This window comes from Meleagris gallopavo, chromosome 10, assembly GCF_905368555.1.
Source record: "Meleagris gallopavo chromosome 10, MGAL_WU_HG_1.1, whole genome shotgun sequence".
In the NCBI taxonomy this organism is placed as follows: domain Eukaryota; kingdom Metazoa; phylum Chordata; class Aves; order Galliformes; family Phasianidae; genus Meleagris; species Meleagris gallopavo.
Window position 1 is genome coordinate 23,526,803 of NC_139413.1, and position 25,985 is coordinate 23,552,787.

General features: G+C 35.5%; 1 protein-coding gene across 7 annotated transcripts in view; it reads right to left on the bottom strand.

Annotated features, from left to right (window-relative positions):
* The window catches only part of EPS15 (epidermal growth factor receptor pathway substrate 15), a 42,757-nt gene that overhangs the window by 8,628 nt on the left and 8,144 nt on the right, over positions 1-25,985 (bottom strand). For all 7 annotated transcript variants that reach the window (XM_085231262.1, XM_085231263.1, XM_085231261.1 and 4 more), the window contains exons 4-20: positions 25,739-25,786; positions 24,649-24,744; positions 24,165-24,230; positions 23,601-23,726; positions 23,079-23,138; positions 22,625-22,825; positions 20,981-21,126; positions 19,936-20,095; positions 16,332-16,417; positions 10,713-10,785; positions 6,447-6,608; positions 5,624-5,821; positions 4,312-4,509; positions 3,739-3,816; positions 3,401-3,491; positions 2,074-2,109; positions 1,051-1,187 (exon numbers count right to left, since the gene is read on the bottom strand). In XM_085231262.1, the coding sequence (XP_085087388.1) occupies positions 1,051-1,187; positions 2,074-2,109; positions 3,401-3,491; positions 3,739-3,816; positions 4,312-4,509; positions 5,624-5,821; positions 6,447-6,608; positions 10,713-10,785; positions 16,332-16,417; positions 19,936-20,095; positions 20,981-21,126; positions 22,625-22,825; positions 23,079-23,138; positions 23,601-23,726; positions 24,165-24,230; positions 24,649-24,744; positions 25,739-25,786 (1,962 nt within the window). The remainder of the gene's footprint in view (positions 1-1,050; positions 1,188-2,073; positions 2,110-3,400; positions 3,492-3,738; positions 3,817-4,311; positions 4,510-5,623; positions 5,822-6,446; positions 6,609-10,712; positions 10,786-16,331; positions 16,418-19,935; positions 20,096-20,980; positions 21,127-22,624; positions 22,826-23,078; positions 23,139-23,600; positions 23,727-24,164; positions 24,231-24,648; positions 24,745-25,738; positions 25,787-25,985) is intronic.

A 25,985-nucleotide genomic window follows, 5' to 3' on the forward strand; every position in this document is an offset into this window, starting at 1 on the left:
AATATTGTGATTTGAAGAAGGACAGTGTGCAGAATAAGTACTGCAGGTTATAGAAAGCCAATTTTTAAGGCTGGAGGTCTGGTAATGTGACCTCAACATCTGCATAACACACATATCATACAGAAGGAAAAGGACACCCTGTAAGGCAGAGTAATTCCTCACTATCTCATTTTTGCAGGTTCACCTCTGGCACACTCCACAGCCACTTAACTTGCTTCCTACATGCGTTAAAGTCCATCTGTATTTCTAATACATAGGTGCAGATTTTATACACATACAAAACTAGAACTGAGGTATGATTAGCACCACTGAAGAGAGGATATTGCAAAAAGACTAGGACAAACTTAAGACATAATTTCAGCTTTTCAGAATAAGTGTCTACCAGCCCTCAATATTACCTTATTTTCATTAAAGTTACACCCTACAAGGCTTAGTGTCCAGTTCTACCTTATTGTAGGCTGGTAGATTGATCAGTAACTGCTCAGTTTTCATATGAACAGCTGCTAGAAGTTAGGCCTAGGTATATTTGAAAGAATATGCCATTCAGTAACAATTTCCACATTATGACTGGGTTTCAGTGACAAATTTAAAAAGACGATGAAAAACAAACACCACATCTGTAAAACAGCTTGGGTTTTTAGAAGAACTTGCTATCACATCAGATTTTAAATAAGACAAAACATACTTATTGATCCTATAAGCTTCGGAGGGAAAAAAAGTGGAATGTCTCAACAGAACCTGGTGAGATTAATAAACTTGAAAGAAAATAAAGATCAAGTTCCACCAGCTATTAACAGAGCTTAACTCATTAACCCTAAAGCATTCTAATTTGTAGAGCTACACACTGAAATATTTTAAAAATGTTTTTATTTCTATTTTCTGTATGACTAATTCTAGAATACAACAGGAAGAGACAAGAGAACCATGTAGTGAGAAATGTTTCATCTACATGATTTCTGAATATCTGAATTTTAAGGTAGGTCCAAGAGCACCAGATGGTTAATTTTGTCCAAATTATATATAGTAGTAAAAAATACACTATCAGCTTACTGTGCTGTTATTACTGTTGATTGCTGCACTAAATGGATCAGTGCCTGCAGTCACAAAAGGATCAGTGGAGGACTGTTTGAAAAAACAGTCAGCTGCAAAAGGATCTGAGCCTTTGAAGGGATCACCACCAAAGGGATCTAAAAAAAAATAAACATCTCATTAACAATTCTATTTGCTTTATTTAACTTAGCATTTTAAAAATGAAATGTTACATTGCTTCTTTCATTCTCTAGGAAGGCGACACATTTAAGACAGATTTGATGCTTCAAAAATCCTTGATCTGTGAATAATCTGAATTCCATGGTTCAAATATTAGACAAACCAACATTTTCTGCACACAACAAAAACTATATTGTGCCATTACTTCAGCAGAACCATGTAAAGACATTCTTTAACTCAGCCCCCTTACAAAGAAGCATTTTTATGAAAACTAATGTTTTTCAGAACTCTCATACTTTTTTCTCCTTCACCCCCCAAACATAACTGATGTTTCCTTATTTGACACTGGGTGCACCATGCTGTTTTGCTGTAGCCTTCCTGCTGCCCATTTTCTTTTTGCCACTGGTAGTGCTGTTCAGGATTGAGCAAGTAATGCAATGGTATTGCTTAAACTCAGTCTCAACAGATCTTCCCATCTTTTTCAATATTTATGCTACAGAAAGTTGCTGAATTAAGAGCCTTTAAAAGTACAGTCCGACTTCTCTGCAAACAAAACATCCTTTGAGTTTGGGACCTTCCTTTTACCACCTCCATGTATTTAAATCCCCACTAAGAATACTTTCAAAAGCAAGAGAGAAGTTCCTAGGGAACAGGCTTCTCTGAAAAGGTTTAACACAAGTGGGCAGTTGCTACAGCTATATATCCATACTACAGTGACTTTTTAAGTCCTTACCATCTTTTTCACACTGTAAGTGGTGATGCTTTTCCCCCCATGTACTGTTCTACTAGGAATCATTTACGAAGAGAAAAAAAAAAGAAAAAAAGAAGAAAGATTAGAAGTTAGAAAGTTACAAAGTTACTCACCAATTTTCCCAAAAGGGTCGTCTTTGAAGGGATCACCTGTTTAAAGGAAAAAGTGATTTGTAGATTTTAAAGCATAAAGCCTGTGTACTGAGTTGAAGCCTTTTTGATACAAATAAGTTTCTAAAGCTAGAATTTCCCCTTACTCAGAGGAAGTGTTTCATTATTTTCAGTGGAACAAGAGCTGATAACAGACAAAGCAAATATTCATCACATAATTTATTACCAGCATGAAGCAAACAGCAACAGCCATCTGAAAAAATGCATCTCTGTTGGCTGCTCTCAGTAAAGATGCACATAGTGCAGTATTTACACCACAGTAATACAGGCTAATTACTGATGAAAACTTAGTTCCACTTTTATTAATTCTCACAGACATGATGGATAGCAACCATCAAGTGTTCATTTCTATAATAGATGCAAGTATATGCACCAGTACACTTCTTCATTTCACATATATAAGGTCTTACAGCTCTAGATATCTACCTCTAAACAAACTGAGCACATAAAATCCAGAAGGTTGATTAATTGACATATCTTTCTCCTCTGAAAGGAAGGCTGTCATGCCCCATAAGCAGAGCTACTTCATCATATAAACACAATAAGAAACAATACGTACATGAAATCACTGAAGTTGTTTTAATATTTTTAAGTGAAAAAGATGAACTAAAGCTTAAATCTGCATTGGCAATCTTTTAAAAGCCAAGTGATGCAAAATAAATTTAGCTTATTTAGCTGCATACATCTGTTTCGACAGTTAATCCAAATTAACTCTTCCCATACTTCAAGTGTCTCCATCCAGACAGATCACTCCTTCCAACATTAGAAAAAAAAAAAAAAAAGGAGCAACTGAATTCTTAAGTGGCAAGTTCTTAAAATAAAGCACAGCACTTTCACAAGATGAACAGATGGTACAGTTCCATATTATCTTTTTTTGAGTACCTAACTTGCCATAAGTAGGCCACAGCCATTCACTCTCAGCCACCCACGTGCTCCCTACACCACAGCTCACTGAACCCTCAGATGATCTGTTTGTGGCTCTGTGCTCCAAATTAGATCAGTGACACCACATGTTTCACAAGTATGCCCACACCTTTAATACCAAAATGAGACCTCCAGAAGGAAAAAAATGAAAAAGAAAAAAGAGGCACTCAGGAAAAAAACACAGGTTAGAGACACACCCTGTAACTCTCATTTGTATTTTTGTAATGCTATTGGTTCTAGACACTCAAGTACTTTCACATTTATTCCATAAAGACTGGAAGTTTAATCTGTGCTCAAACAGAAGACATTTCTGCAAATCTGCATTTAGAGAGAAGAGTGTACTTACTGCCAACAAAAGGGTCAGACTGGAAGAACTCTAAGCTTGTTTCAGAAACTATATCAGGCAATGGATGAGATTCAGCATCAAACGGATCCTCCTGAAGAACATGAAAGAAGCAATGAAAGGTAAGAAGTGTGAGACACTTATCTCATACTGTTATCATTTATTAACTTCTTAAAGCTAAAATGAGTTTGAATTCATCAGAACTCAACAGAGCCAAAATATTCCTCAGTAAAAATCAACCTGCTATATAAGATGAATGCATTTGTGACATCATGCCCTATTTATTTTTATTTTTTGTTTTTACATTCACTTCATCTTCCCTTAAATTTGAACAAACTCACTTTTTTCGTAACAGTTGCAGATGGAGTCTCTTTGTCTTCTTCTGCAGCAGCAGCTGTTGTTTCAGGACTATTTCTTGTCTATGTAAGGATAAAAGCAATTCAGTGTAAGTAAACAGAACACTACACTACTTACTCCATTTTAAGTATCCAACTGTTGTAAGAATATACTAAAGGATACCTCAAGAGGTTCATACTTAGAACACGCTGAAGTGTTTGATAAATTGAGACACAAAACCGGGCATTTAAAAAGCAAGACAGCCCTTAGCTTTTTGTACTATTCCTCATTCTATTTCTGTTGTACCAATTGGAAACAGCTGCTCTTCTTTAACATTAATTTTACTCTTCAATTTATGACATTAAGCTTTGGAAACTAATGCACAAAAAGAATCCTGTTGCCTCTTTTTCTGCTTATCGACTTGCAGATCTCTGGAACACTCCCTCAGAATAACATCCTCAAAGTTCACTTTGAAAACGTTTAAAAACAAAATACAATCAATCTTAATATATACTTAATTTATTCCAACTTCACAGCTGCATTGCATCATGATCAGGGAGGCAAAACACTTTACTCACTGGGGATACATTGTTTATTTGTTCATCTTCAGCTATGCTTTCCCTTTCAGCATTCTCATTAAGGTTAGCAGTTTCACTGCTGCTGTTGCTAAGACTAGAATGATCCGCAGTTCCGTTAACAAGTACAGTCTGTGGCTGAGAGTGCCAACTAAATTGGTTACTTTCCAGTTCTTTCAGCTCAAGAAGTTTTGTTTGCACCTGTAAACAGAAATAATGCATGTGTATCAGTGCAGTAGCACATGGAAACTAGAATACAACTCTCCCTTCATAACTGTGAGATGGAAGGTAATTCTTACGCTCCAAAATCAAGTAACTATACAATGTCATCAAAAAGTACAAATCTGCTCCTGAACAGATATGGTAGAAGACCCGAGAACCTTCTGTGCCAAGGAAGCAGGCCATATCACTGGTGATCACTGGCAGTATCAAAGACTTGTTTCATTGCCACTCAAGCACATAAGACTTGCAAAGCCTTTGGCTTTGTTTGGGTCTGGGTTTTTGATTTGTGTTTGTTTTTGTTTTGTTTATTCCCTTTTACATTACTCATTTGTAATTGCCTTAAGCTCCAAACGTAAAAGGCTGCTTAATCAGAATTCCAAGAAAAAATTACAAATTACCTTCCTCCACACAACTTTTGAAGTCTAGAAAATCCAAAATATATTTTCCTAAGCAGATAGTTACAGCCACATGATTATTTCAGCAATAAATGACAGAAATGACAAAAAGGTATGTAATTAACTCTTCACTGAAGTAATAAATTGTTGACTGCACATACAAAGTACAGTTTTGTTCTTAAAAAACAATGCAACAATCTCTCTGCTTCTCTGTACCTAGTCCCAATACTCTTACATTCACCTTCCTCCTTCAAGAATACACCAAATAAATGTTTTAAGTAATTCTATACCAATGTCACATCAATTTAAGAACAGTGAGATCATGGCCCAGGCTGTGGCTGAGGAAGAAAACCTGGATAACTATTGGACATAAGGAATTTAAAGAGGCATTACTCATTAGTCATGCATTACGTTAAAGCAAATTATTTATCAATGATAATGAATTCCCTCTTATTAACAATACTTGGAGAAATAGAAATAAATACTTAGAGCAACGCGAGTCAGTCTGTAAGAATTATAACTACTATACACGTTCTATGCAAGCAATGGAATGTATAGAAACTGTGAAAAGAAAAAAAACATTTTCACATCAAAGCCTGTCAGCTAAAACAGTTTTTTTTGTTTTGCTTTTTTTTTTTTTTTAAATTATTATTGTTTTTCCTTTTTTTTTTTTTCCTTCCCCTTTCACAATGCCTCACCGAATTGATTTCCTGTTGTGAATCTTGCAGATGTTGCTGAAGAGGTCCCAGCTGTGCTTTCCCAGACTCTATGCAGTGCTCAAGCTCTGCAGTTTCTTGCTGCAGACGACTCAGCTCCTCTTGAGCTTTGGTCAGTTCATCTTCATATGCTGAAATCTTTGACTCCTGGCTTGTTATTTCAGCTTTCAGCATGGCAATCTAAAGCATAAACAAGAATTCCGAAGTCAAATTAGGAAAACAACAACAACAACAAACAACAACACACCAAAAATACCCCCACACCTCCAAATATATCCAGCAAAGGCTAAGATTTATGACCAGAAGATTTATGACCAGCTATTGCAGAGACTTCAGATCATACTCTAACAGAAGATTAATCTGCTATTGGTCTCAATGAGATCAAGCTGTTTTCCTGACCAATACAGATATTACTAATATTAAAGATATGAAAAAAAAAAAACAAAAAAAAACCCACAACCCTCAAATTTTACGTTGATTTTTTTTTTTTTCATCCCAAGAAATCAGTCCTGGTAAGTAGTGTTTCTAGTTGCATTTACACTGTGTTACACATTTGTGTCATTTGTTTGTACACAACTTTACATGTGTGCAAACATATCTTACTGCATTTGTTGGCACACTGAGACATAAAGAGGCCAGTGAAATAAGTGATGTCTCCTATTCTCTGTTGGTCACAAAATCCTGCAACTCATGCTGTTTAATCTTGAATTTTTTTTCTCCTTTCCCAACCATCACAACACACTGCAAACATACATTATTCAAAATGCAACATTTCTTCTTAAGGGATGAAGCCAGTAGACCTTACCAAGTGGGCCTCCTCTGCACACTTCTGCCTGATATCATTAAGTTGCTCTTCCAACTTGGCCTTCTGCTCATCAAGATCATTAAGGATTTCCTGTGCTTCCTGTTTCTGAGCTTGCAGTTTCTGCAGATTACTGCTCTCCCGTTTTACTTCATCTTGTAGATCCTGTAATAAAACAGATTTGCTTTGCCTTTGTTCACTGCTCCCTCTGACCATTAAATTTCATGGTATAAATCGTGGTAGTAAGTCGTGGTAGTAATCAGCCAGATTTCAGAGTAGCAACATGTTATCTTTCAAAGGCTAACGTGTACTGCGCATCACACCAGCAAGCGTTCTCAAGTTTTAATTCTAAGAGAATAACAATTAGGTTATTTGCTTTTTCCTTTCTTTCATAAAAAACAAACAAAAAAACAAAACAAAACAAAACAACAACAAAAAAAAGCAACTTATGAAATATTGAGGATCATAGAGCCAAACAGAGATCAGAACTATTTAATCACTGGGAGGTAGGCTTCCTTTCTGAATCCAGAAGTCATCCTTGCTTAGGCTGCTACGTTCTCTCTTCTATACTTTAGCAGTATGTTTCATTGAGTTCCTTAGTAACAGAAATGCTTTGTTCTGTTCCTTTCCCCTCAGAAACACACACCCAGAAATACAAACTCATTTTAGCAGCAAAGTTAAAGTACAAAATCAGTGCCTTATTAACCCAAATGCACTTCCTTTAAGATTTTCTCCACTTCAAATTTTTGCTGAAATCACCCCAACTCTTTTTTTCCTGTTAAGAAATGCATGTTCCATATATGAAACATATGGCATGTTTTGTTATAGGGAACAGCTGTAAATAAAATATAAGATACAGAAAGTAGCATCATATGATAATTAGTTCATTTCTGAGCAACAACAATAGTTATACTTCAAACTGCAGAGATAAACTGGAAAAAAAAAAATCAAGACAAGAATTCAGCAAGAACTGTCAGAGTCAAGAGGAAGAAGTAATACAGAGAGATCAAAAAGGATTATTACAGAAGTATTAGATGAGAGAAGAAGATTGCAGTCTTTCAAAAAAAAAAAAAAGGTAATTGAACAAAGAATCATATACAACAATAAGGAAATAGAGATGAAAGAAAATTTAGGACAGTAAGAAAGTAAGAAAAAAAGCTGACATGAAATTCTGATGAGATCATGCATTCCTGTGCTGTTTTCAGGTAAGATTCTGTTGTCATTTTTAGGTGATTTCTTTAAGTTATCTTTTTTAAAAAAGGGGGAGAAGGTTAATCCGTATCTGTTAACATCTCCAGTTAACCAGGACAAGAGGAGATGGAAACAAATGTATATGGTGCAGCAGTCAGATGCTCAGCAAAACAGGGAACCTCAAGACAGTCAGAAGACTACCTCATAAAATATCAGGTTCTTTTATTAAAAAAATCAAAATCCATTTATCAACTTCAGAATTAATGGCTTAAATGTTATGACTAACCTACAGCAGCCAGAACAGATGACTTATTGATTACTTCTGATTTATGGAAAATGAGTCAATATATGCAAAAAAGGTCTGACAGCAACTACTGATTTGGACAACTGGGACCTGTTCAGTTTTTTCACAACTATGAACACAAATACCATCTGACTCTCAACATATGCAACCAGGTTGAGGGGTGGAAGTAACAGTTCCTTTCAGTCACACACACAAGCTAAATATAGATGACTTTCCATCTTGCTACTGGTTCTTGAGTCCCAATGTCTGTTCCAGCCATAGCAGTAGAGAAGCTCTGAGGAGACCTGACTGTACCTGGTATCTCCAAAATAGATTTTCTTTCTTCCATAGATGTGAACAGAAGTTGTGCTTTTTTTTTTTTTCCCCCCAGGAATACCAAGCATTTGCTCAAAAAAAAATCTCTTCACAAAGTTTCAATATTCCACTTCAAACTGGAAACAGACTTTTTGACTTCATGTCAGAAGAATTCCAGGGAATTTTATTCTAGGTATTCTTTCCCAATCATTGTTGGGTAAGCCAGGAGAATCACCATTTATTTCAGTGTCTTTGCAGACACACTAAGAAACCATACAGATATACAAAGTGCTTGATGGAGGATCTGAGCCTTGGGAATGTGGAAAAAAGTCCATAATTTGAGGTAGTGCCTCAGTGATGATACTTGTGTGGTCAAAAATTATTGTTTTAGTGATACATTAACTCTGTAAAACTGAGTTGTCTTCCGCCAAGAAGAACATCTTGCACCCGTGTTTCTTATCTCTGTTATTCATAAGAAAATTAAAACTCCATCACAGAATAAATAAAAAAAACCTTAGTTTCTCAATCTTTACTATTCTACCTGTTACTTCCTATAAAAAAAGTCCTTAATCATTGCTGAGAGATAACGCTTTAATAAACATTAAAATAGATCAGTTTGTTATGTTTTCTCTCAACTCTTTTTCTGTCTCTGCCTCTCAGACTGTATTTGTACAGCACATACATTATTTCATAGGGGAAATAGCTATTCTATCTCTTCCCTCATACAGATCTGTTCAATCCATCACAAGCCTTTGTGAGGTTATAATTTATGTTAATGAATATAATCCTGATATGATGAACCCTTCCGTATGCTGCCATTAGAACAGCTTGATCAAAAGTGGCAGATTACAACACAGTTTGTGCATACCATCTTTAGAAATATCATTATAAGAACATCAGGAAAAAAAAAAAAAAGCAAACAACGTGATGTAAAGACATTCTTCGTCTGTCACTGCTATCCTGTGAAGTTCTAGAAAGTTTCATGAAACATGCAGGTCCTCCAACATTAAGGAACAAGGAGACCAGAGACAGAGAGCCAGTAGCTAAAATGAATGCTGGAGTCATGTCCCATTTGATTCTGATGGTTTTCCATTTTTCTGACATGTCAGTAACAGACTGCTCCTTCTTCACAGACTGAGAACTCCTTATATTTAGCAGGATACAAATAGCTTATGTGATCACTAAGAGGTTAAAGATTTAAGACAGTTGTTTCTAACACAACTGCTCTGGATACAATGATTCCATTGATTCTGTGATGCTGCTGACTATCAAAGACTATAAAATAAACATAAGATTACACTAGGACTGCAACATTTTAGGCCTCAGGATATTAAGGGCAGGTGTTTCATTTAGCTTCAGACACCTCTTATACAAAGGCAGCAGAGAACTCAATCTTCATATGAACACACAAGTTTCAGAACAAACTAACAAAATCACCATGTGTGCCCAAATAGAAATATTAGTGAGAATGTTTAACAGTGTGAAAAGGTCCTCTTCATCACAGAGAAGAACAATGCCGGCATGCACAGACAGAACTGCAGGAATGGTCAACTTCTGTACACATTCCAGCAGCTGCTGAATCTGGCTGCCATTGTGGGCCAGCATCTGATTATCTTCTGAAAGGTCAGACTATTAATTATCATCTAGGCTTTAAGGATATTAAATAGCTGAGCACAAGAGTCACAATGCTTGCAACACTGGATTTTCTTTCCCAACCTTCCAGCCCCCAAAACAAAGTAAAATCAGAAATTTATATCATTTACTCTTAATCAAATAGAGAGTATTTGAACTAATAAAGATTCCTGAAACAAAGGCAGAAATAAATGTAAATGATCAGATATAACACTGAAGTTTTTTTTTTATTGTTGCAATTCCAGCTGCATCTGCACCTTACAATTTAACTTAAATGTGCTTTGCAGTATTTAATTCAGAGCTTATACTGTTAACACCCTAAACACTAACGCTGACTATATAATTTTTGCAAAATTCAAGTTTTCTATTCAAATTACACTAAGTTCAATGATGTCTTTTTAAATAAAAATCAAATGCATTACTTCAGAATTCACTTATTTTAGGCAATATTCTTCTCATGCTGGTTAATTACTGAGACTTTTAAGAAGCAGTCTCATAGAAAAGTCCTTTTAATTCAGCCTCGTTAAGTTTACTATTTGTGGCACAATAGTGTCTTTTATTCAGTTTTTAGTAGATATCAGCCCTGTTTAAAAGAGAATCTATTATTTTGAATATTTTTCATTTAGAACTCCATGCAGATTACATATCCTAGGAGCTCACACATTTATATAAAGATGCAGAACCCTACTAATCCACATTGGTATACCAAATATATTTCAATATACATTCTTTTCCTTAGCCACCACTCAGTAAGCGATGCGATCTAAAGATTCAGTAATCTCATTGCTATTAAAGCATCACATGGTGCAACATCAGATATCTGAGCAACAATTCTGCGTCTTATTTACCTGGACCTCACTCGTCCTCTGTTTGATGGTATCTTCTTTCTCCTTCAGGTCTTGCTCTACATTATTCTTTTCCCTAGAAGACCAGCAAACAATGCAAGAATACTTAAGAACATCAGCTACAGCAGGTACAGTTATCCAGCCTCCTAACCCTGTATCTCTCTTTAAATACATAGTGAAACATTAAACACAAAAGATCTAAGGGATTTCTGCTTTCCAAATAATTTACAAGACAGAAGCCCACAAAAGCCTTCTGCATTAAAAAAAAAAAAAAAAAAAAAAAGATGCCTTTCACCCAACTGCACTTTAGTGATAAGAATGGCTTAAAAATGGAAGGGGGCGGGAGGGAAAAAATCAATGAAATACTGTCTTCAGTGATCTCACTGTTGCTATGGAGCGCTTGTCTAATGAAAACTGCTGGGAAAAGTGGGAGGGATTGCATCAGATTCCATCTGTTAACCCCTGCAAATACAGTAATTCCTATGCTAACAGCAACTAAAAGCATTTTCAGGAAGCCACCCTATCAGATTATTAACCTTGACTATCATATTTTAGATATATTTGTTGGTAAGATCAGTCAGAAGAAGAAAAGTTAGCCTGCTGTAATCAGTATGTGCTTAACAGACTCCATATATAGTTATTTGCTGTGTCATATCAACTCTATCCCTACAGACATTTATGCAAGCTTACAAGTGACTACTGATGACAGGGGAATTACCATCAGTAAATTCTTGGTAGCCAAAGATAACAATAGCTTTAAGAAAGGAAAAAGCCACACAACCCAAAAGCATTCGTATAAAAAGAGAATTTATCCCTAGACAGTGTATGCTATGTTTTCTCCTTTAACAGATGTAGAAAAGCAGTAGGGTAGGCTTTGCAATTTCAACAATAGCTTTTGTATACAAATATTTATGTTTATAAAGACTCTGCTATTAAAATGACTACATACATTGAAGATGAGAGTATTATCATTTTTCAAATGCTGACATTTCCCTAAGGTAATTCATTTAGAAAAGCTATCAAATGATATTACTCTTACGTATTAAAATTAAGCTAACTTCATATATTAATAGCAGCAGAATGGGCAATCAATCCAAAACTATTAATCTTATTGTTTACTCTTCTCTAATAAGAAATCAAGCACTAACACCCCCAAAGTAAAAAGGAGAATCTCCTCTGAGAAAGTTGACTTTATTCAGGCTAAGCAATGCTTGTTAACTGCTCAGCCATATACAATGGAAGATGGAAAAAATCAGATATCATGTCTTACAAATATTCATTCAGAAAAATTATCACTGTATATTATGTTCAATTATTGTTTACCTCAGCATCCAATTAACTTACTGACCATGCTTTAAGGAGAGGTTTACATGGAGGAAAATAGAAAGATGTGGAAAGAGGGACCTTCTTAGGTGTGAACCTTCATGTTTCAAAAAGCTTCCCAGTCCCCATTCATCAGAAAAAAAAAAAAACAATCATGAAAATTTTACACAGATCTATTGTTTCCTTCAAACCTAATACATTTCTCTAGCTCAATAAACCAGCATTTGCTGCAGTTGAATTTAGATATTTAAAGCATCACAAGACAGAGCTGAAACAAGTCCTGTTGACTTTTGCCTTTTATATTATATATATAAATATATACATAATTTTCCATAAATAAGTGGTCTCAATCTCAAAGCACTTCCACAGATCTAAACAGAAGGCAAGTTCAAAAATACCATCAAGCCCTCAGGTACTTATCAAATACAAGCATTCAGGCATATTATTCCTAATTGAAGATAAATGACAGAATAACTGACTAGATCAACAGATAGTTGTTTTGTTATTTTTCCAGCCTGGGTATGAAAACTGAGCAGGAAATAAAATGCAAGCAGGTACGTATGCCTTAATATATATCTTTCCCTAATTCCTGTCACTGATAGGCCTGAAGAGACCATCAGAAAAGAAACTCACTTCTATTTCAACAGAGGTCAGGTACCAAAATCTTGCAATCTGGACTACACTACGCAAGCAACAATATCCACCCACAGCCAGCTCACACCGGTCAGATCACAACACAAACAATGAATGGAAAAAACATCAAGTGAAAGAATTATTGTCAGGCTGAACAAGAAAGGCTTAGGCAGTAGTCTGAGACAAAGGAAAACAAGCTAAGTGTATATGGGCTGAACAATGCTTCTACCCTCCCTGCTCCCCACCCTGAGTAAAGCATCTTTGCTTCAAATGAAAGTAATGCAGACCTACTTAATTTACTAATTCTTCTGAATGCCTCCATTTCTTTTACAGACTATCTGGTACACCCTGTATACCAGGGATATAACCAAACTGCATTATTAGATGACAGATTTCTTGCATCATACAGTCCCATAACATCTCCTGGAAACAAAAAACACCTGTGGTCTCAACAATAAGTTAACATTTGAAACCAACTCAAACTCCATTAGGTAAGCAATGCAATTTCCCTAGGTAACTTAATAGCAGCCAGGTCAGGAGGCCTTTTTGTTAAATAAATTAAAAATAATCATTGAAAACAAACAAACAACAAAAGAACAACCCAACACACCCACTTCATAATATACAAATCAAATAACATCAGTAAATCCAGCAGCTTTGCAATTTGTGAATGGAATAGCACTTAAGAATGGGAACCAGCACACAGGGAACATTTGCAACAGCTGACAGCTGAGTAGACCCATGTCAGTAGAGCCATTTAAGCCATCTGTGAAACAATCCTGGCCTCACTTCTTGATGGTTAACAATCAAAACAACAATAGTTAAAAATGAAAAATAATAAATCGATCAGTTCTTTTCCAAAAAGTGATCGATGGCGGCTCACAGACAGGAGCATCATTTAAACTCAGTTGCCAAACATTTCTTATTTCCACATACATGTGCAATTGTGGGAATTCCTAGTGTAGTAGTGCTTAATTTCGACACTGCTCGAAAAAAAAAATATTAGAGTTTGCTCAGTTTTTCCCCCCCTTCAATCTCCCATGTTTCAGCTGTAACAACTCAGCTACTTCTAAACCAGATATTAGAAAAAAGCAGCTGGTTTACAGCTCTTACTGTTGATTTGCTAACGAGTTCTACATTTCTGGACTTTTAAACAAAGATTTGATGCAAGTACATGGCAACGAAAGGTTGCCCCTGGAAAAAAAACAGAGCATTTTGTTATTTCCTTACTTTTGAGAGACTAACTTACCTGCTCTAAAATTCTCCTAGCTTGACCTATGTTCAGGAAAATGCAGCCACTGATATCCAACATTCACAAAGGATGGCACCAAGTTAAGCTCAACTGTTCACACTTACAAAGCAATGTGGTACTGATAAAGTCTGAAGAAATCCCACTCATTTGTGGGCCACAGCTAGCTTTAATGCATAAAAAGAAAGCAGGGTTTGCTGGGTCAAGAAAAAGGCTCTATAGCTCAAAAAGAGAGTACTAAGAACATCTGGTTTAACCTCCCACTAGGCTGATGAAAAAAAAAAGCAGAAATAACTTTCCAAAAATATAATGCAATGGAAATAGAATTTACAGGTCTTCTGAAAAAAACAGTACTGCTGTCAGGCTCAAAATGATGCAGACTCCATAATGTCCCTAGGCAAGTCATTTGCCCTACCAGAGGGGAATTAAACTTACTAACAGGCATTGTGCTTTTTATTTCTCATCTGATACTCAATCTCCATTTTCTCATCTTATGTTTTCATCAAATTAGATTAAAAAGCTCTTGGTTACCAGACGTTTTCCCACACAAACACATCACTTCCGCATTCTTTACTCAATCTTTCAACAAACAGCATTTTCACAACACAGTCATTTTCTTCATTATTTGAGGGAGTTCCTCTGGTTGTTTTCTTTGTTTATTTTAAATGCACATTTCAAAAATAGATTCAATTTCTACTAATGGCTCTCAGAAATGCAGTTCTCATTGATAAAACACAACTCATGGAGTAGAATTAGTACATACTAATTCTAATAATCATTAAACAATTTGTCTTGTTTAATAATGAATAAAATTATTTGGATGACATTTTAATATGGTAACTATAAAGATTGAAAGTATACTTAAGCAGTTATACCTGAAATGCAGACTTCCCAAGAGATGAGAAATGTCCTAAACTTATCACAAAGACTGATCTGCTGCCTCCTACTGCCACCTCTACTTCAGATGAGATACAGGAGAGCAATGTTTCCACTACCAAAATGACTCTTTTGCAGTAGCTGAACGATTGCTAAGTAATCAAAATTAATTTATTAGTAACACAATTCTATTCTGTGCCTGTAAATAACAAAGTAACTCTCCTCTTTCTTAAATTAAAAACATGCTAATAATTGCCCCTATAGGATCTCCATTGATCAGATATAACCCAAATAAATAATTTGCCACTGAAGAAGAAGCAGAAGCAATGACTTCCAAAGGCCATGGGGTTCCTTCATATATCACAGAGAAAAAGAGCAGAACACAACAAAATGGTGTGAATGTTAGGCTGCAAATACACTTGGTAGAACACAAACAAAAAACTCCACCTTTATCTAAAAATTCACGCTAGTGAATGATTTATTTCCTTCTAATAACAAATATACATAGTTGCAAATCAAATTTTAGGTTAATAAATGTGTAAGTCCAAAATTGGTATCAATAAAAGTCAAGAAAGAACAGAGGAAGCCATGGCAGGGACAAGTGAGGAGGCAGAGGAAGTAACAAGCAGTTAAAGTGCAAAAACATTTATCTATTTAGGAGATGGGCTGTGATTTGACACATTTCCAAATTAAAACATTCCTACAAGTGACATGGATAAGACACACTTTGTCATCATGACAAAGCACCTTAACCGACTGTTTCTGACAGAATGAACTTACAGTATATTTACAATAGTAGCAAAAGTCACTACAGAAGAATATCCGCTAAGTCTTGAGAGTATGACAAAGATTAGACACTATATATGAACTTGATTTTCTCAGTGACTTGAAATCATCTTAGCCTAGAAATAATCAGCCTAGAAATAATTTTTGGAAACCAAGCATCTGTCTAGCTCTAATTTAAACTACTTTTTCAGTGCAAAAGTGAAATTCACCAAACAGAAGGCAAGTATGTCTATCTTTACCACCATAAAAATTCTAGCTGATTTATGTAAGTCCTTATGTAAACTGCCATCTTCTGACTCCCTTCCCTATATCCTCCTTGAGCCGTCTTGTCTCAGTTCCCAGCCTCCACTAGGAAAAAGTCCCTAGGATTTGCTCTAGAAATCAAAGGCATCTTATACTAATTTGTGTCCTGGCTCCCACATCCTAAAGATCTCCTGTATTCTCATCTGATAATAAAGATGAACAAAAGAGAATATTTGGATCCTAGGATGCTAGGAGATGCAGCTCTCTGAAACATGTGCAGAAGTGACCACGGACAGAATTTTTAGTCTTGCTGTTACTAAATGCAGTCTTCTGAGTCAATAAAGAATAGAAGAGTTAAACATCATCAGAATAAATTTATCAATTTGCTTACCATTGGTAACAGACTACATTACCTTCTGATTTTCTCTTATGCATTGGCTTTTTGGTTTATTTTTAAGGGGGGGAAAAAAAAAGCGAAAAGTAAAATAACCAAACATTCCTCCTTCACCTACCTCTGCAGGTCTACTATTTCATTGTTCAATGTATCAAGCTCTTTAATTGCAGAAAAATCTGCTACAGAATTCAGTCCTTGAACATTCTGAAAGAAAGAAAAAGTTTATGCAGTCTGACATCTATGTTCACTTTACAAGTGATATACAAACGTAACAATTCTTTCATTGTTTAAAAAAAAAAAAAAAAAGCAAAAAACCCAGCCAGCTGCTCTATTGACAGAATACACCATATGCCCTATGGATCTGGTAATACAGAACAAGTTTGTCTCCTGGAAATTCTTGAAGGCATATTTTCCACAAAAAGTACACCTAATCATACAATAAGAGTCTAGTTCTAAAATTAAATTTATCTTATGGTTAATGTTTAGCTGGTTTCCTATCTCTCATTTAAAACTGGTTTGGTTAATTTACTTGTGATATATGTATTTCTGCACCTTGGTGATCCTCCTGATGCAAAGTAAAAACGCTTTGTTTGCAATGCTTTAAGCTGTATCTAGCTGGGTTAATACAAATCCCAGAGTACTGACTGAAACTCTGAGAATACATGATTATAGGTAATTAATGCCCATCAGTTCTTGCTTCCTTAACAACTTCATAATGAGAAAACAACTATAACACAAATTATGCATACGTTTATGAATTTACATAAATGACTGGGGCACAAGTTTTAAATACACAAATTAACAAATACTGTAATTGTTCTATTATGCCTGAACAAAACACACACAGATTTAGGAAGCCATAGATACAGTAACTACATTCTAGAACACATATAATCCTTCTAGCTTTGAATAAAGTTATCTGGGACAAAAAACAGAAGTTCAGAGGGCAACATAAACATTCAGCTGGTGATATTTCAAAAACAACACATTCAAATCTTTAAATTCTGCAGAGGAAGATTTATCTTTCTCTGAAGATAAATCAAGACGCTACTAACTACTTGTTTATTCATATGTATATGAATACTGGGGAAAAAAGTAAGAAATCTTTAGTCAATCAAAGACCTAACCAGTAAATCTGAGCACACAGTGGCAGAGAATATTATTCAGCACAATTATGGATTATTCATACATATTTTTATTGGAGCAAATGACACAAATTGAGAATAAGAAACTATACAGTTATCCTTAAACTGGTTAGTGTACACTTTCTCAAACTGGCCAAATAGTTACAAAGTTCAATCCTACTCTCAAGAATTACACTGGAGTTTTGTCGAGTTGCTCACAGTGTTCTAATGAGGATATCCTTCCTTATTCTGTAAGGAAGGAAGGAAAATAGAGTGGTATGAGCCACAAGTGCAAATTCTTTCTGGGCTTTGTTTTCTAATGGTAACTCCAGCATCAAATTTGAACAAGATGTAGCACCATCGTATTTTCAGTTCTTTAGGAGAACTTTGGGGAGAGACTCGGTCCAGAAAGGCCATTTTTAGCTTTATTGTACAAGTTCAGAAGAGACAGAAGTTGGAATTATTTGCTGCCACTTAACACACAACACCACACATGCAAGCAACACTTCAACCTTTTAAACTGAAAATATTAATAAAAGTTAATTTCAGTCACAATTCCATAATGGAATTTGAATGCAAATGTAAGTTTTACTGCCAGTAATGCAAGAGCTGGTTTTGTAACTACAAACAGCTTTAGGTAAAGGAACACAGCAACAAATACTAGACTACTACTGCTCTTTCCCATTTATGAGATCTGCATTCAAACCTCAGAAATAAGAAATTATACTACTGTGGTAATGAAATTCTGCAAGGACACCAAACATTAGGAAACAGCAATACACATGCATGTGATTTCTGAACACCTACCAAGAAGGACTGCAAGTTAACTTTCTATACTTCAAAAATACAATGGATTCCCATTATGGTTACTGATATTTTTGCTACTACCCTTATACTGGTAAACCAGGAGAGGAAGCCTCCCTGTTTTTACTAATTAAGCCACATCACTTCAAGAAATCCAGAAAAAGGCCTATTTCTGCCCACCACTCTTACTTATCTTTTTGTTCAGTTCTTGAGAATGAAGTTCTTCCATATCCACTAAGAAGACAGCATCTTCTTTGGAAAATCTCAAAATGAACTAAGCCTTTAGCTCATCAAGTAAAATGAGTTCTGGGTAAGGATTTAGACAGCTAACTAAAAGATATCTCTTAACTTCTTTCATAATATTCTTACTCTTATCTTTTAGCAATGCAAAATCACTGCAAAATTCAACCGATGTCTTTAAGAGTTCTGTGAAGACAACGTACACAGCATAGCAGTAAACAATGTTGATTTCATCTAAAGTGTTCTGACCACTACATTTTCTGAAAGATAATCAGTAATTACATGGATATCAGTCCTAATGGATACTGTCATCTGCTAGACTGGGCTACAACTGCCATCACTTCCCCAACAATTTGAACAGGATAATACAAAGCACTTTCTTTTGTAAACTTAAGCAGTACACATAGCCAACTTGTAACAACCACAGAGATCTACCCCAGAAACCATTTTCTGCACAAGAGCGGATTATGTACACTGTGTTCAGATTTGCAAAGCACCTTGAGATTCTTCCAGGTGAACAACACTGGAAACCAGTAATAATTTGAGACTGCAACAAGTTGTGATGCTTCAGAAAGTGCTGCACTATTTCAGTAGTTACTTAAGAGTCTTAGAAGGATGCTCATTATCAAACCAACAGACAGTAAATATTAGAAAAGCAAAGATTCTCTAACCTTGAGAAAGCAGAGTTAACAAACTGACAGAATAATAAGGATGAAAAGCAGAGTGGTGCAGAATGGAAAAAACAGTCCAAACTAGAAAAGAGACATAGAAAGGAAAGCAAACATACAAAAAAGATTAGTAGGGTTGCAAATAAAGCAATTACTTTTTAAAAATAGAATGTAAAAAAGAAATAAGATTCCAGTTACAGAAACTCAAAAGTAGTGCCAAATTTTGAGTTTCTGATTTTTCAGTTGCTGACTTTTCATTCTGTTCAAGAAAGTGTAGGATCAGCTTTGCACAACCAAGAAAAGGTAACCAACATAAGACTTTACAATGCATAAAACAAGTAAGAATTTGCCACGACTTTTGCCATTCTGATAAACATAACTTGAACTGTTGAGGTTTAGTTTACTGCTGGATTAAGACAGATGGCAATTAACAGGCTATCAAGACATTTAAACTATCTGTGAAGAATAAAACGGTGGACGTTTACTTTTTGAACTTTAAATACATAAACTTTATTTAATTCACATTATTTTGAGAGTTATTGAAAAAAAGAAACGTGAAAGATAATTGAAAAGCACACTAGGACAAAAACATAGAACCTGTGCATGTTACTTCCGATGCAAACTAAGATTTCTTTAGACAGGAAAAAGATTATTCTTTTAAAATAGAAAATAATGCTTTCTCAACATAAGATTTCTCTGCTTGGTTGGCAAGTGTAATAAATGACAGCTTCATTTCAAAACATGAATGGAGCAGTGTTTTGTCACTTCTTTGTAATTAATACTTGTTTTCTTCCTGATATTATGATAACCTTGAGGTCTGCCAGTACTTGAAGTGCCTCCTGTGCAGTCTTTGAAATTCATACCAAGCACGCAAACCCATCCTTACCTTCTGCAATGTGACACTCCTGTCTGAAGGTGGAATCATCTCTGGAGTCAGAGCTTGAGGTGGATCAATGCCCTTTGTTAATTTCTGATTAATTAAGTAGAAAGCCAAAGCAAACTGTTCCTTGGAAAGCTTCCCACAGTCCTTTGTGTCACACAGAGCCCTACACAGAGATGCACATGAAATAAATCAAATCTTCATTTCCACAAGTAATACTTTATTTCACTTAGAATTGTGAAAACAACTACTGTGTGTCTCCTCTATTAAAAATAATGCAATACACAACAAATCATGGTAATAAATACAGAAAAAAACACAACCACTTCCTCCTTTTGTGTAAAATTCCAATGCTCTGTTAGAGTAATTGCTAATCTGGTAAAAGGCAGAACTAGGCCTACAAATTGCAACATCTGAATACCTATAGCTGAATTTACCTGCTAAACTAAAGAACATTCCATAGGTAACACCAGTTTACCTCATTTTCCTAGATTTCCTAAATTATATTAACCATACTTTGAAAAAAACAACGTTTCTTTTTCTATCAGAGTGCCATGCACTAGCTTACAGTGGAGAAAAATTTAGAAAAAATACCACCATACAGTAGGTGTCACTACAGGCTATAATATACAGGCTATAATGAAAGACAAACGATTCACAGAATTAGATGGGTCCTGAGTCTTGAATGCTAAGAATTTCATACAGATCATTCCCAAAAGGACAGTATCAGTGTTCAAATACACAGCAACATTACGGTGCTTTATATGGAGGCACTCAGCCAAATGCAGTATTTGTCTGTAGCCATTTCTTCAGGCTCTTTACCTCCTCTGGCTAGGAAATAGCTCATGGCATTAACCAATTTTCGCCCTATTTCTATCCAAAAGTAGAAGCAAATTAAGTTACCACTGCTAATACAGAAGCCCTGCTATTGTATATGAAAATAGCTCTCATTTTCTATAAATGTCAACATAGCACTATTCATGAAAAGAGCTAGGAAAGATCAAGAGCCGTGCCATCGCCTAAACAGCTGTCAAGGGAAAATAATCCCTACCAGATATGTGCAAGCAGAGCAGAAGGCAGTCCTGTCTTCAAGAATAGTTCTCTGGCTTCCACACCTGACACAAATCCATCCATGTCCTTGTCAGTTTTCACAAAGATCTCATCATACTTAATTTTGTCTGCAGGCGATACAACCCACTGAAGGGAAGGGAGGGGGAGTTGTAGAGAGGAAAACAAAACCCACAATACCAAGATAAAGACAGTTCTGTTTTTGGTTATATACTTTCAGAATTACATAATTCAAGGTCTACAGCACACATTTTAAATTTATGAATCACTTTTATCATCCAAAATAGACATGTATAGGCATCTGCAAGACACTCCAAAAGCAGGAACATTGGTATCAGTGAAGGACCACAGTTGTTTGATACTGCTCTACTTCTTTGCCTATGCAATAGAAATATTCCCTGGAGCCCAGATCTCCTCCTAGCATGGGGTTTTGCACTCACCACTGTACTCATAGGCTCCATCAACTTCATTCTTCTTTACGCAGCTGGAGAGCTTTGCTGGGTCAAGCTCAGAATTAACAGCTGGGACATTCTAAATTGTAGGTCTGAAGTTCTTACCAAGGTAAAGATAGGAGTTACAGCCACGTTTCTTACTTCAGCAATTTTTCCAATACTATACTAATTACTATAAGATGGGGGGAGGATGAGTGAAAATTGCTTCAGCTTCTGCATAAATGCATGCCTGTGGATACTAATTTAAGTGTACAAGGACACTTAACATACAAATCCCAAATGGTGCTGTATAAAAAAAAAAAACCCACACACCAAGACACTCATCCAGAACGCACTGCTTTGGAACACATACACTACCCAGGCTTAAGTCAGTCAAGTAAGCTGTCAGATTAAAATCTGGGAACCAGGAGACCTAAAGTGCCAATCTTCTGTTGATTACTCAAATACAGGTACCCAAATATCCAAGCAGCATCTTATGCATTAAAGTACTTCAGCTCTCAACTCTTTCTCGACATTTGCCTTCAAATATAACCAGTAAGTTATAATGCATTTGAAAAGACACATTCCCAAATTCTGGATTCTAAAATGATCAGAATTCAATAAGATGCTTTTCTGTTGGAGTTAAGTTTCTCAGTAACTACATTTAGAACAAGCACCAGATCTCACATATTTCAGTGGATGTGCTAGACCTTCTGTCTTCTTTCTTTCCATAGCTTGCACTGATCTACTGTTTTCGTTAATGTCTTCTTCAAACTGCTTGCATGCACAACATGTAAGTACATACACAATCCTATCACAATTTGTCTTAAAAACTGCCCATATTCAAATCAGTATTCAATCAGAACAAACATTCTGCCTACGTATACTTGGATTAAACTGTTTTCTAAGTATTCTAAGGTTGAGCTAGATGCTTTGAAACAATTTATTAAAAATATCTTCAAAATCTTCACTAAATAATATGCTTTTATCCAACTGTTTATATTTGAAGATATCTGAAGAAATTATGTATTATCTTTCCTCTTAATCTGGTCTTCCCATCACCCTTCTCAATTTTATGATTAATATGGGAAGGAGAAGGAAATAAAAAATGTTTATCAAGACTCTTCACATAGGCAGACACCAAAGAACAACATTAAGAACAAATCTTTTGACCCCAATTTCCTTCAGAATTATACCTGTGTTAATGGTGTTTTGGCAGCTAAAATGCCTACAGGTGGCAGAGACTGATGAGAATCTTTGGAAGATGCTGAAGAAGGAATTAACGGCATTGCTCCTGGAACACTAACAGGTTTTCTCTTGGATAGTGGCACCAAAGCTGCAGGCAAGGACATTGGCACTGGTTCCTTCTCCAAAGCACAGTACACCAAGAACATGGCCTGACACAAAGAAACAAACACGTGAATGAGGAGAGGAGGAGGAGAAAGAATTAGTTAAGAAATAACTTTGTAGCATGTTTTCACAATATTTCATTTAGCCCAGAAGGAAAATTACTTTGTGTAATGATATATTCAAGAAATTGATGCTAATTCAAGTCTTTGAAACTGCACAGTCAGAATCTAACACACAATTCACCCATTTTGAGCTTCTGTCATTCAATTTTCACAATTCTGAGGCATACAGGATACTTACAACTGCAAATTCATCGCGATCCAACATTCCATCTCGGTCAATATCACTCAATTCCCACACCTACCAATAAAAAGAAGAATATAGGGATATTTGCCTAAACTGTAGCGTTTGCCTTTTTATATCATTACAAAACAAATGTGAGAACAGTCTCCTCCCACTGTATCTAAAGTCCTATTAATCTAACAGCAGTTTTTAGTAAGTGATACACATTCATACAGACCATGCAAAGGAAGAGTCTGAAATTGGAGTGCTAATTGAACCCCGTCCGAAACAAAGTGTTAAAGCATACACAAAACTGACACGTTATAATTAAAGGTAATCTATCAAAATATCAATGAAAAATTTTACAGTTTCACAATTGTATGTGTGGTCACTCCATATGGCAATATTTAGTAATTAGGCTTATTACTATAAACACAGGATTTGAGAAACAGATAAAGATGAGTGGAGCATAGTTATTATCTGTGAACTAACAATTAATTGAAAAAAAAAATAATAATAATAATAGGAAGCTATTCTTACTCGTCCTAAGATATCCACTGGCAGTTTTGAGTTGAGGAGTACAGGTTTCACTTTATCTCCTGACAGTAGTCCATTAACAGGATTTAGGCTGTCAAAAATAGCATCATACTTGGCTTTGTCTTCCAGCTGCAGGAACAGAAGAAAAATATTATTTATGGAAACAGTCACACTTGCACTCTACAAAGTACTTTCAAAAATACTGACTGACTTTTGTCAAAGCTACAGTGAGAAAAGCATACATGGAAGTTCCTGATTTCAGGAACAGAAATTACATCCCCCCCCCTTTTTTTTTCTTTTTAAAGGCAGAAATTTGTACAAAATCCACTGAGATTTAGTCCTCATTTATTTTCATGTCATCAAGTGACTATTCTCAATAAATCAAGTTTCTTCCCAAGATTTCCCAAGCAGTTTCACACCTCCCCCAGACCCACACAAATCAGATCTACAAGCCAAATTACAGATTTAACAGGAATGTCAATTTATCATATTTAATGAACTATAGCTATCAGTACCATATTTTTCTCAGATTTGTGCACATCACTGTTCTATGTATATTTTATTTACCTTAACAGCCCATGGTATATCACTTGATGCTGTTCCACTGAGCAGCAAAGGACTACTAGTATCAGTCTAATGAAAACAAAAAAAAGAGAAAGAACTCACTTAAAAAAAAAAAAAAAAAAAAAAAGAGGTCTGACCTTTCAAAACTACCCCCTTATTTGAGAAGTTATTGCTTCTCAAAGCATTTTAGTCATGCATACTTTAGCGAGGGAGATAAAGATTTACAGTAAGAAATTAAAAACCTTTCTTCCATTAAGGACAGCACTAATAGAACAAGTGCCATAAATATTCCAAATCTACACAATTTTACTTTTATAACCCCAGTAGAACATGCAGCACCTTATTCTAACTCCAGATTCTCTTGTTTTCCCCTCCCTGCAACATCTTTTTCAGAAATATTTGGTATTTATAACAAATCCTCCTAGTTGTTAGCTCAAAGCTTCTTATTAATAAGAAGTTGGTATGTGTATTAAAAATAAAATCTTACAAATCTTGGTGGAGGAACAGGCAAATTGAGACTACTCAGGGAAACATCCAATCCATTCTGTGCACACGCTACAAGTCGTAAAGCTACAAAGAACTCCTACAGGAAAAATAAAATTGTAACAGTTTTATTATATGAAAATATGCAAGAGCAAGAATTAAGAAGTTTTCTAGTACTGTTATACATACAATGGTCACAAACAGCTTGGAAGGGTAGGAGTTGCAAAATGACAGAAAGCAACAGTCAAAAAAAACACTGAATTCTTCCAGCGAGGTAAAACTTGCTGTTACTAGCTCCATGCATTTAGAAGCTTCCTTGCTAGTATAACTAGCTCTCTGCACTCAGTTCTTCTATGACAGAGAAGTAAGAACCTGAAGCAGCAAGTACAGCTGTTTATCTTGAAGGAACTGAGTTAACCCAAAGGTGGCAGTTGACAGTGGAGGAGAGAAGAAATGTACAGCATACACAAGAGATGAACCAAACTGGAAGGCTGATGAAAGATTTGTTTCATAGATGCTACAAGCATCTTTTCCTAATGTGGACTAAAGCAACCAACTCTCTGCAGGCCATTATTTAACTAACTATACTTCAAAGCATCAAACAGCAGTATCACATCAGAGCTTGTCAGCAGCTCATGCTACATGCACCACTGATGTACACCTGACTGACACAGACATACTGCTCACAGCTGCAGCTTAAAAAGAACAAATCCAAACACAATGCACACACATGAAATCCAGCAAAATTAGATAAATAGGGATTTTGAAGATTTTATAGCATTTTAATTTTTGCATTTTTCCCCTCAAGATTAAGAGGAAAAATTACCTTAATAGTAAGTACAGTACATTAGACCTTAAATTATTCCCCTGTTGTATTGCACAGAAACACAGCAGCTCATTTTATGACTTGAAGAGAAACAGATGAGGTAGCTGAAGGGTACTTCACTTAATGTAGCTTACACTGAAATGGGGAGTACATACCGGAAAAAAAATCTTATGAGAAGAATTGCCTTCCTGAACCAGAAACATTAATACTCATCTCATTGCAAGGTTTGCTAGCAGTTAGAGTAACCTCATTCATCATACAATCATACCTGTTTGTTCAAGATTCCTTTGCTATCAGTATCAGCTAAGTCCCAAATCTAAAACATAAAAACAATGGTCAAAGGTATTCCAAAACACTAAGAGGAAGCTGGCAAGTTCTCACTCACTTTAAAAACAATTTAATTATTGGATGGAAGTTCAGTTCTTAACTTTTGTTATAGCAATTTGTGGTGACAAATTTAAATGCTGTTTTAATTTCCATCACGGGTAACATATACAGTAAAATAAGCACAGGTA